The sequence below is a fragment of the Phocoena phocoena genome, chromosome 1 (genome assembly GCF_963924675.1).
Source record: "Phocoena phocoena chromosome 1, mPhoPho1.1, whole genome shotgun sequence".
Lineage (NCBI taxonomy): Eukaryota > Metazoa > Chordata > Mammalia > Artiodactyla > Phocoenidae > Phocoena > Phocoena phocoena.
In genome coordinates this window covers 130217247-130230265 of record NC_089219.1, presented here as the reverse complement: position 1 = coordinate 130230265, position 13019 = coordinate 130217247, and the positions used below count along the sequence as shown (strand labels likewise).

Below are 13019 nucleotides of genomic sequence, written 5' to 3'. Positions count from 1 at the left end.
ATGGCAAAAGCAAACGTGTCCTTCTGGGTGCAAAAAGAAGGTAACCAGCCTGATTTACTCTGTGGACGGTCAGCTGACTACATGCCAACAAAGGAGCATTTCCCAATTCTTGTATGTTCCACTGTTGTTTTGGGAGGTAGGTGGTTGTTTTTTTTTTTTTGGTACGCAGGCCTCTCACTGTTGTGGCCTCTCCCGTTGCGGAGCACAGGCTCCGGACGCGCAGGCTCAGCGGCCAGGGCTCACGGGCCCAGCCGCTCCACGGCATGTGGGATCCTCCCGGACCAGGGCACGAACCCGTGTCCCCTGCATCGGCAGGTGGACTCTCAACCACTGCGCCACCAGGGAAGCCCCAAGGTGGTTGTTTTTATACCTCATCTCTCCTCTGCCCTCTGAACCTTTCTTAGTGCAGAATGTAATCACAACTATAACAAAAGCAGGGGGCCAGTGAAATTATAAGATGTTACTGAATGCTATTAGTCTTGTTTCATTTATTTGTAAGTATCACCTATACTGTGCTCCTTCATTCAGTGACATTTGCTGAGCACAGCAGTGTGGAGAATAAGATAGTCCTTAAGCTCAAGGAGACCTCTTGTGGGGGAGACAGGCAGACAGATAATTACAATGCAGTGTCGTTAGTATAACTATAAAGGTATGGTCCAGAATCTCTGGTAACAAGGGAGAGGGAGAGCCTCACACTGCTTGGCTGCTTGATGGCCTGCTAGGCCTAACGTGACCAAAATATCTGGAATGAGAGGAGGGCAAATGGGGCAAATAGAACTCAGATATATGGATTACAACTTGTTTGGTTAACATCATCAATTTTGTCCATTCTAGTATAGCTTTTATGTGATTTTTCTTTAGGGAAGATGCACCACCCACCCACCCCCTAGTGGGGAATTAGGAAAAGCTTCACCTGTAAGGTCTCTTAAGCAATGGTTAAGAATTCGATAGGTATGGTGAATGATACTCATGCAGATAAAATAACGTATTAAAAAACACAGATGCGTTATTCCATAATTCAGTGCTAGCAATTAGAGAAAATTTTCTAGTCCCCTTAAAAGTTTTTTTATTTGGGAAAAATGTCAGCTGCTTTAAAATCCTTTCTGGAACTAGGAAGACTATAAAGAAACAAACAACGAAGCAAATACATATGAAGAACTTCAATTTTACTCATTTCAGGGAATGAAATTGCTTTCTCTGGGGTCTTTAAAACACTCATTAGTGACCTTGGTCCCTTTTGGTACTAGAAGGTGCTGTTGACCAAGTATTTCGCTAGCTTTGGATCCTTTATGATTACATAGAGACAAGTGCTCCAGCAGTAAAGGGCATGACAGAAGTAGTTTGAGAAGCATTTCTTTGGCTAGCCTTATGCATAAGAAGTATTCAAAAAATATTTACTGATGTGTCATGACCTCTGGCTGGAAGGAAGGAAATGCAGACTCTGAGATGCCAATGAGTCTTGCCTTTAGGCATAAATTAATTGGATTATAGTCGATATATTGCCTCAGGAGGTGATGAGCTGAATAATGTTAGAGTAGGGAGTTTTAAGGCAAGAAAATACATATAAATAGGATAGCTAGTGTCTTTTCACACTTGCTGGTGAAGGCAGTTTTCCCTATGGTTAGCTCTCAGTTAAAAGTATTTCTTTTAAGAAAACTATAGAATATATGTTACTGTAGCTTAGGAGGAGTAATGATTAATATAAGGCATACTTTATAGGTATGAAATTTGGTTTTTCATAATTTCTCATCATCAGATCCATAGGCAAGATACCCATACAGTGATCCTAACGTGCCACTGGGTGGGCAAATGGGAGGTTGTTGGAACTTCAGTATTTTCCAAATTCACCTATGAGTGATGCCTCATTATGTGTGTCTTATACTAAGAGACAGCATTTCTAACAGCTGTCAGTTGTTTATTCATGATGATATGACATTCAGAGGAAGTTTAAAATCAAATACCTAGAGAGAGGTAATATTAAATTGTTTTTAAACCATACCTTATGTCCAAATAACACATACATGTATTTTTTTTTTTTTAGGACTTCTGAGGGCATTTTTAAAGAATTCTGAAGTCATTGTCTTGACGATTCTTTCTCTTATTGGATTTTTGATAGGACAACTGGCCTACAATTTTGTTGAGGTGACGTACATACGAAAACTTAGAGAATAGATTAAAGAACAAAGACCAAAAACAAGGTCAACTCCCATCCCCATCCCTGAATGAGTGGAATTATTATTTCTTTTATGTGACGAGCTACTGAGAAAAATTTATCTGGTGTTAAATTTTTGAAAATGGAAAACCATCCAAGAAAGGAAACAAATTAGAGAGACTTAAAGCAGTAATTTGGAAGTGAGTAAAATGTGATTGCGTTCTTGGGTTCTTCGTCACCTGCCTTTGGTCCTTACTCTTGTTTCCTTCCCCTGTACATACACTGGACTCTCTCCTGCTATTGTCTTCAGCACCGTCGGAGACTCTAGTTACAAAAGGCAACAGTTACTGTCATGATGAAGCAAGGTTACTATTTTCTAACTACCAGATTAAATGCAAAGCGTGCATCATATGAAACATAGATCCAAGAAAAACTTCATTAATTTAATTTATTGACATGATTTCAAATGTATAGCTGTGTGATCAACAACAATTTGTCTCCACTCATTCTTTTATTTAAAAAGAAGTGGAGACAATGCTTGTACCTATTTAGGATTGTAAAAGCCTCTTGTTATTCTTCTGAAACACCACACAACTAACATCTTTTTAGTGTTAACTGTGTGCCAGGCTCCCTTTTAAGTTCTTTGTTTTCTTTTTAATAAATTTATTAACTTATTATTAACTCTTGAGTTAATTCATTCATCCTCACAGCAACCCAGTGGAAGTAGGTACTCTGTTCCCATTTTACTGATGAGGAAACTGAGGCACAGAGATGTTAAGCAATGAAGATTAAACTATTAATTGGGCCAAAGACTTTTTAGGAGGGAATATTTATAGCACTTCAGTCATTGTTGTTGTTAGTGTTTTCCATTCATCTGTGTATAACCTTCATGATTTATGTCCTATATACACGATCTGTACTATTATCTAGGTATTATTTTTCTCTACTTGACTCACTGAAAGATTTTAAAATCCTAAGCAAATATCTGTGAAATCACAAGTATCCATGCACAGTTCTTTTTTTCCTCTTACGCAAATTAAAATAATTATCTAACAGTCAAATAAAAAATACCTATCTGTGAACCACCTAAAATCACCTCAGGGATCACCGATGGTGAAGTACGACTTTTGAAAATACTGATTACTTACCACAAGCAATGTTTGTGTAGCCTAAACTCACACACGTTTCTGGTGAGTAGAGGACTCTGCATTTAACTCAGGTGGATGGTTAGTTAGATCAGGAAATCTACCACAAGACCCCCAGGACTGGCCTTGTAGATAATCTCTCATTAGTTGCAAATTGGAATATTATAAAATTTATATCGATTGACAGAGCATCAACTTAATTTCTAATACTTCAGAATGGTAGCAAACTAATTTCTTGTTTGCCTTTGTTACTTTAGATGCACCAAGTTGTCTACCCTCTTCTAAGAACACCAAGTTTTTCAATTTATTGTTATTTTTCACCTTTAATTATATTTATGGCTGCTTTGAATGTGGACTTCTATATACTCAAGAATGTGTTTTGGCAGGTAAGAACACATTTTAAGACAAATTATGGTCCATTCTTGCTTATTCATGTTGACAGAGAATCTGACTCTCTATGAAGAAGATTAATAATTCATAAATCTCACATTTTTAGTTGTTTTATCCCCTTCATTCTGCAAAACCACTAATTAAAGAGAGTTGAGGGGAGGGAGAAGGAATGAATATTTGCTGAGTGACCACTGTGACTAGGCACTGAGTTATTATCTCCATTTCACATATAAGCAGAGTGTAGTTCAGAGGTCACAAGGCTGATAAACGGCAGAACCTGGATCCTAATCCCACCTCTGACTTCATCTCAGCTGTCTATCTGTAGATTTGTACATTTTCACTGCTCTGGTTGTTTTATTTATGCATTCTCTCTCTCTTTCTTTTCTTAATCATGCTTGCCAGATTATTTTATTTTTCTTTTCAAAATGTTTTATTTTCCTTGATTTTATTCTGTACTTTTCTAACATCTTGAGCTAGGTATTAGTTGATTGACTTTTAGCTTTTTTATTTTTGCATTTTGTACATTTAAGGTTTTAAGTTTTCCTGTAACAACTCTTTTATATTAACCTCAAATGTTTAGATTTTAGTGTTTTCATTTTTATCCCTCCTACTTAAATTTTATTATACTTTTTTCTTTGACCTGTTAATTATTTAAAAGTCATTTTTAAATGTCCAAATACGGCTTCTAAATGATCATTTCTCTTGTCACATTGTGATCAGAGAATGTGTTTTGTATATCAACTCTTTGATTTTTGTTGAAGTATGGTTATTTTCCTAATTTTTTCCTCATTATTTAGTTACCCTTTTGTCCCAAATAATGCCTTTGTCATAAGTCAATTTCATCTGGTATTATTATAGTTATACTAGCTTTCTTTTGGTTAGTATTTGCGTGCTAAAAATTTTCCATTCTTTTATTTTCAAGATTTTGATGTCCTTATGCTTAGATGTCTTTTTGATAATATACAGTTGGACTTTGTTATTTTATCCAGGTTGAGAATCTCTGATGGGCTTTTTTTGGATTTTGGGGGTAATATTTGTTGTGATTAAAAATAGATTTAGAAGGGAAAAAGATTTTAGTAGATTTGAAACACCAAGGAAGATATGTAAATGTCTTGGAAAGATGCTCAACATCTTTTTTTTTTTTTTTTTACATCTTTATTGGAGTATAATTGCTTTACAATGGTGTGTTAGTTTCTGCTTTATAACAAAGTGAATCAGTTATACACATACATATGTTCCCATATCTCTTCCCTTTGCGTCTCCCTCCCTCCCACCCTCCCTATCCCACCCCTCTAGGTGGTCACAAAGCACTGAGCTGATCTCCCCATGCTATGCGGCTGCTTCCCACTAGCTATCTATTTTACGTTTTGGTAGTATGTCCATGCCACTCTCTCACTTCGTCACAGCTTTCCCTTCCCCCTTCCCATATCCTCAAGTCTGTGCTCTAGTAGGTCTGTGTCTTTATTCCTGTCTCACCCCTAGCTTCTTCATGATATTTTTTTTCTTAAATTCCATATATATGTGTTAGCATACAGTATTTGTCTTTCTCTTTCTGACTTACTTCACTCTGTATGACAGACTCTAGGTCCATCCACCTCATTACAAATAGCTCAATTTTGTTTCTTTTTATGGCTGAGTAATATTCCATTGTATATATGTGCCACATCTTCTTTATCCATTCATCCGATGATGGACACTTCGGTTGTTTCCACCTCCTGGCTATTGTAAATAGAGCTGCAATGAACATTTTGGTACATGACTGTTTTTGAATTATGGTTTTCTCAGGGTATATGCCCAGTAGTGGGATTGCTGGGTCATATGGTAGTTCTATTTGTAGTTTTTTAAGGAACCTCCATACTGTTCTCCATAGTGGCTGTACCAATTCACATTCCCACCAGCAGTGCAAGAGTGTTCCCTTTTCTCCACACCCTCTCCAGCATTTATTGTTCCTAGATTTTTTGATGATGGCCATTCTGACTGGTGTGAGTTGATATTTCATTGTAGTTTTGATTTGCATTTCTCTAATGATTAATGATGTTGAGCATTCTTTCATGTGTTTATTGGCAGTCTGTATATCTTCTTTGGAGAAATGTCTATTTAGGTCTTCTGCCCATATTTGGATTGGGTTGTTTGTTTTTTTGTTATTGGATGCTCAACATCTTAAATGTTATTAGGGAAATATAAATTAAAACCATACTGAGATACCACTGGCATTCCTATTAGAATGGCAGCAGCAGCAATAACAAACCTGATTAGTACCAAGTGGTGGTAAGAATGCAGAGAACCTAGAACTCTCGTACACTGCTGCTGAGATTGCACAATGGTACAGTCACTTTGGGAAACAGTCTGGGAGTTTCTTATAAAGTTAAATATACACTTGCCTTATGACCCAGCAATTCCACTCTTATGTATTTATCCAAGAGAAATGAAAACTTAATTTCTACCAAACCTCTGTGTGAATCTTTATGGCAGCTTTATTCATAATCTCAAAAGTCTGGGGAATTCCCTGGCAGTCCAGTGGTTAGGGCTCAGCGCTTCCACTGCAGAGGGCGTGGATTTGATCCCTGGTCGGGAAACTAAGATCCTGCAAGCTATGCAGCACAGCCAAAAAAAGAAAAAGAAAAAAAAAATCACAAAAGTCTGGAAACAGCTCAAATGTTATTCAGCCAGTGATGAATAAAGAAAGTGTGGCACATCTTACAATGGAATACTATTGATAGGCACAATATGGAAGACTTTCAAATGCATTACGCTAAGACTCGACCAGACTTGAAAGAGTACATACTGTATAATTCCATTCATCCATTCATAGACCTTCCTTCTAGCAAAGGCAAAACTATAGCTTTGGAAAACAGATCATTGGTTGCCAGGGAGTGGGAATGAGGGAAGAAATTGACTACAAAGGGACAGCATGAAGAAATTTTTTTGGGTGATGGATCTGCTTTGTTTTTTCATTGTGGTCATGTTTACATGACTGTATGCATTTGTCAAAACTCATATAACTATACATCAGAAGAGTGAATTTTACTGTATGTAAATTAAAGATAAATTTTAAAAAATCAATTGATTCAGTTTTCTTTATCCTTTTTGTTCCTTCTGCTTGTTTAAAAGTTTTGCATTCTGTTGCTGTATTTAAGGCAGGCATTGCTGATTGCCTATTCCTTTCTTTCTCACTAACAGAGTGACTTACTGTATTTTGTATAGAATGGTAGTGGGCCCAGTGTAAAATAGTGCTACATTTCCCAGCATCCCTGACAGATGTGGTAGTGTTAGAAAACCGCTGGGCAATGAAATGTATACAAAAGTTTGCTGACCATGGCTTCTTCCAGAAAGCACTTAATAAGGGAGCCAAATCAGCTGGCGTGTGCTTTTTGCCCACTGTTTTACCTTTTTTTCTGCCTGGAGCCCTGCAGATCATCACTTCAGAAACACCAGGAAATGTTTTACACAGAAGCAAGAAAAATTTGCATTCCATTTTAGAACATTTTGATGTGGAGAACTGTGAAGCTGGAATAGCAGCAAGAAAGATGGGTGAATTGGTCTTTTCATAGTCAGGTAGTATTTCGTTTGTTTGGAAGGGATGGTTTCTTTGAGGCAGGTAAACTAGAATACCTTTTACATTTATCTTCCCGAGTAACTGTATAAAATATATAACAAGATCTGATTCTTACAAGAGTAAATGCAGTCATACCATGTTTAGGTGTTAAATCTAATACTGTGTTATGAATTCATTTCACAGGTTGTGTTAACCGGATTAATTAGCTTCTCTACGGCATTCATCGTAATTGGATATGTGGTTCTGAAATCCAATAAAGATTCATGGGATTTGCAATCTTGCCTCTTCTTTAGCATGACCCTTGGCATGACAGATCCTGTTCATTCTGTGAATTCACTGAAAACTATTGGTATGTCAGATTTATTTCTCTCTCTTATTTTGAAGATATGAGGATAAATTATTTCCTTTTGATATTATTTTTCTTGCACGAATTGTGTATCCAGCAGAGTAGATATTTGTGCTTTTTTCTCTTGGAGATGAGCATTGATTAAAGTATGCCAAGTGGATAAGGCAACCTGGGATCTGGGATGAATAATCTCAAATAATTTTTTTCAAGAGAAAATGTTATCTTTCTAGAAGGTGATAAAAGTAAGCATTCTTCCATTCCATTGAGTTTTAAGCCACAAGGTAGAGATTCATCTCTACCTCTAATGGCACTTTTCTGAGGCCTAGGTACCTCTTGTTAGAACTGCCTTTATTTTGGAGCAGCTAACCTTGGGCATGTGGGAGAGAGAGTTGTAGTTTATTTAAAAGAAATGGGGTGAAAGTATAGTCTGGCAAATATGATATTCAATAAAAGTTTATTCCCAAGAGGGTTAGGGGTTCTCATTACTTCCCATCTTATTTGGTAAAAGGTAATTGCACTCTGAAATATCCTGTTTTATTAACACAGCAGTAAAAACATAAAATGGTTAGATGCTATGATTTCTGTTTTTGACTCAGAAATATTTAACCAATTTTAAGGTTTCAGTTATATTTAGTGGAAAAACGTTGCCTTACAACTGGGGCGGGACAACCCACCAGAGAGGTGATAGTCCCATTTTTACACCCATTTATACTTACAGTTGAGAAAACATGAGGTATTGACACTTTTGCTGGTGATATTCTAAATTGTGCCAGATATTTCTCAGAGTCTGATCCTGTCCTCTTTCTCTCTTTTTTTCCCCATAAGTATAGTTTTTTCTATCTTTTCTTCATCCCTTTTTCTCTTTTAGCCATTTGTATTTGCCACTTGTTTTATTTACCTCGTTACCTTCCTGCTCCCTTTTGTGCAATCTCTTGAGTGTAAGAGGCTCTAATAGACTATAAACTTTATTTATTGCTGTTTCCATATTCAAAAATTTTTTCAGAAAAGGAGTAGAAGTCTTCGATTTCTTTAAAAGAAAACTAGTAAAGGTATTTGACTTAGTTGATATTTTCTTTATGTCAATAATACTAAGGTGGTGCATGTTCTGGATTCAGTGACATACTTACCTAGTGACATCTTTACCTTTGTGTGAATTAGATAAAAAATGATCCTTTCTATCTAATTGTCCTAATACATTACTTTTTTAAGGAAAAATATGTTTTGCCATATGTCTAAAATTACCATAATAATATACAAAACTGCAGTTCCTACAGTGTGACTGGTGTTTCATTTGATGTGGCACCCTTGTGCACTATAAAACCTGCACAAGCTAAGTCTGAGGTGGCCTGACCCACTGAAAAAAGTAGTGGATGTTCACATGCAAGTTAAAAGGAACTTGTCTATTCATTACCTATTTTAAAAGAATGCACAGGGCTCAAGCAATTTTTACTTTAAAACAAATCTGGAATGGGAGCTTGTAAAGGAATAAACTACAAAGTTTTAGTATGACCTCAATTAAGTAAAAGGAATTATATGCTTTGAAAAAGACTTCAACATTCAAATGGTTTTATCTGGGTTGTGGAATTACAGATGATTTTTGTTTCATTCTTTACTTTTCCAAATTTTACAGTGAATTAGTGAATATAAGTTAGTTCACATTAAGCCAATAAAAAATGTGGGGAGTAATTCTTATGGTGTTTTACTGTTAAAAATAACTATACATCAAATTCAAAACTTCATACAACAAACGTTATGCTTTACTTGCTCCTGGTTGACTCACTGAATCTGAGGGAAGAATTAAAGTGTTTCTTGACCAGCTAAATCAGATGGGCTAATAATAATCTTCAAACCTGTGTAACGAGTATTTTGTGTCTTCTGTCATAGTCAAAGTTAGTAACAAGTAGTAGTATAAGATGATTATAACTTACCTTGCCTTTTATTTTCTTCGCTTTCTTTATTGGCTACAATAATGAAGCACAAAGAACAGAAATAAACAGCCTGAATATTGATCCACAATCAGGCACTGAGTTATCAGAAATTCTGTATTATCCTGGTATTTATCCTATCTTTCAGGAGAGTTTTTGTAAAGATAAATAGAATCTGAATATTCTGATGTTTCATATACTCAGATCAAACACTGGAAAGCAGAGATTTACTTTCTTTTCAGCTACACAGAGTATCTTAAGAATAGTAATAATGAGAACCCCCAGCTATACATTTTAAATTGTTATGTGTTTCAAAGACACCAAAGGAAAAAAGTAGAATCTTAATCAGATTCAGTTCTGCTTGGATTAAAAAAAATAGTGTCATTTAATGTGATCAGTTTGGATTTTGATGCAACAGAATATATTAAACAGCTGCTTTAAAAAACCATGTAGTTTTATAATTCTTTCTATATCAATTTGTGGTTAAATTAGTGTGTCACATGTTCTTAAATTTGGGTTTATGCTCTTAAGTAAAAGAAGTCCAGGGCTGGCCCGCAGCTCCATGAACTCATCAGGAACACTGGTTCCCTCTATATAACTCCTAGAGTTAAGATGGAGTAGCAGGGACTAGATTTACCTTTCTGCCTGAACCAACTAAAAAACTAGGCAGAATATATGAAAAAGAAAAACAGTTCTCAGATAGTGTACATCAGGCCGTGCAGGACAGTGATCCCCAAGAAAGGAAAAAAAGAGCTGCATTCTTGATTGCCCTTGCCGCAGCTTGTTACCTGGAGAGAGTTTCCAGGTCTTCATGTAGGGAAAGGTAACCTAGGTGGAGCCTGGTGGTTTCTTTGAGTAGGGGAGATCCAGAGTTGGGTGTCCAGGAAGGCCAAAGCAGTTAAGAGTTCATGGGGCGAATTACTGCACAAATGAAAGCTGTACTGAAGAAGGAATTCTGAGAGCTGCAGAGACGCCCACTTGAGTCTTTGGGTGACTACTCATTAGTGCATGCACGTGAAGAAACTTCCCAAGTCTGGGTAGAAAAATACTAAAAGGAGCAGAGGGAAAAATCCCTTATGTTTACCACAGCCAGCATGGAAAACCATCATAATTCATAGGACATCAGGTAGAGGACTCAGAATGTTATTGCCTCAGTAGAATGGAAAATTAACCTTCGACTAAAGGCTTCTCTGGCACTACCTAACAAATCTAAAAAGCAAGCCTCAAAAGGGTCAAATTGTTTCCAAGTAACAACTGCATTCCAGAACAAAGTTCAAGAATATTTATAATACAGAAAAATACAGAACTTAATTAGGTAAAACATACAGCACGTAATTAGGTAAAACATACAGTTCTGTCATCTGTAATAAAAACTTGGGAGGCATGCAAAGAAGCCAGAAAATATGACCCATAGAGAGTATAAAAATAATAAGTAGAAACAGACCTAGCAATGCTGCAGATGATAGAATCATTAGACAAATATATTAAAACAGTTGTTGTGGGCTTCCCTGGTGGCGCAGTGGTTGAGAGTCTGCCTGCCGATGCAGGGGACACAGGTTCGTGCCCCAGTCCGGGAAGATCCCACGTGCCGCGGAGCGGCTGGGCCCGTGAGCCATGGCCGCTGAGCCTGCGCATCCGGAGCCTGTGCTCCGCAACAGGAGAGGCCACAACAGTGAGAGGCCCACGTACCGCAAAGAAACAAACAAACAGTTGTTGTAACTATATTCCATTGGTTCAAAAAATTAGAAGAAAGATTGAGTATGGGGTATGATTGCTCCCATCAGCTTATGAGAGCCAGTTGTTAAATAATTAGGAATTTTGCATGCTAGTGGTTAAACCTTTGGTAGCTTTGAATTAGTTATTGTGGGAGTGTTTGCACATGAAGTTGGCAAATGCTACAAATCAGGCCTTTTATAATTTTGGAAAGCTGGTTTATCAGCACACCACTGGACATGGTAGATATAAAAGAGACCTAAATCAGACTTCTAGAGATGAAACCCACAATGTCTGAGATGAAAAATACACTGGATGGAATTAACATCAGATGAGACATAGCATAAGAAAGGACTAGTGAACTTGAAGATGTAGCAATAGAAACTATCCAAGATGAAGCACAGACAGAACAAGACTAAAAAAAAAAAAAAAACTAAATAAATAAACAGAACATTAGTGAGCTGTGGGACAACTTCAGTGCCTTAATATACAATTCGTTAAAGAGAGGGGAGAGAGAGAGAGGGAGGAACAAAAAATATTTGAAGAAATAATGGGTGAAAATTTTCTAAATTTTGTGAAAACTGTAAAGCCACAGATTCAGGAAGCTCAACAAACCTCCAGCCAAAGAAACACAAAGAAAACTACACCATGGCACATAAAAATCAAATTCCTAAAAACCAGTGGTAAAGAGAAAATTTAAAAGGCAGTCAGAGAAAAAAGATACATTATTTACAGAGAAACAAAAATAATAATCGTAACAGACTTCTCTTCAGAAATATTGCAAGGCAAAAGATGGTGGGCAATATTTTTAAAGTCCTAAAAGAAAAATACTGCCAGCTTAGAATTCTCAGTGAAAATATCTTTCAAAAGTAAAGGAGAAAAAAAGACTTAAACGTATAAAAGCTGAAAGAATTTATCACCAACAGACCTACACTACAAAAAATGTTAAAGGAAGTCCTTCAGGCTGAAACAAAATGGAATCAGATGGAAAATTTCATTTACGCAAAAGAATGAAAAATACCATAATTGTAAACAGATGGGAAAATATGACTTTTTCTTATTTTTAATCTCTTTAAAAGATAATATTTAAAACAAAATGACAGCAGTCTATTGTGGGGTTTATTTATCTGCTCCTCCCCTTTGTGTATGGCTTCCATCCTCAGGATCGCAAGTTGGCTACTAAAGTTCTAGCCATCACCCCATATTTCAGGCAGGAAAAGGAAGAAGAGCAAGGGTCAGAAAGATGCTGCAAGTCTCCTCTCCCTCCAAGAAATTTCCCAAAAGTTCCACTCAGTAACTTCCACTTATGTCTCAGTGGCCACTCTTAGAAGCCCAGGAGTTGGGGAAAAATTGTCACTTATCTGAGCACATTGCCACCCTGAATAAAACCAGTTTTGTTACCAAGAACAGAGGATAGATACTGGATGGGCAGGTACCAATCACTATCACCCTACTTATAAATTGTATAACACTAGGCAATTAATTTGATTATATTTTCCATTAAACTAAACTGTTAATGAATGTTAAGTGCCAATAAGATTTTGTGCTTAATTTTTAAATACCAGCTTAATTGAGATGTAACCCACATATCATAAAATTCACCCTTTTAAATTGTACAATTCAGTGGTCTTTAATATATTTACAGAGTTACGGAACCATCATCACTGTCTAATTTTAGAACATTTTCATCAGCCTCAAAAGAAATCTCATACCTATTAGCAGTCATTCATCCCCATTCCCGCATTCCCAAGTTCCTGGCAACAAATAATCTATTTTCTGTCTATGGATTTGC

At 36.6% G+C, this 13019-nt stretch overlaps 1 protein-coding gene across 1 annotated transcript in view; it reads left to right on the top strand.

The window, feature by feature from the left end:
• Positions 1 to 13019, top strand: part of SLC9C2 (solute carrier family 9 member C2 (putative)) — an 88954-nt gene continuing 75935 nt past the window's right edge. The window contains exons 1-4 of the mRNA XM_065901444.1: positions 1 to 136; positions 2042 to 2142; positions 3555 to 3683; positions 7427 to 7592. Coding sequence (XP_065757516.1) covers positions 1 to 136; positions 2042 to 2142; positions 3555 to 3683; positions 7427 to 7592 — 532 coding nt within the window. The remainder of the gene's footprint in view (positions 137 to 2041; positions 2143 to 3554; positions 3684 to 7426; positions 7593 to 13019) is intronic.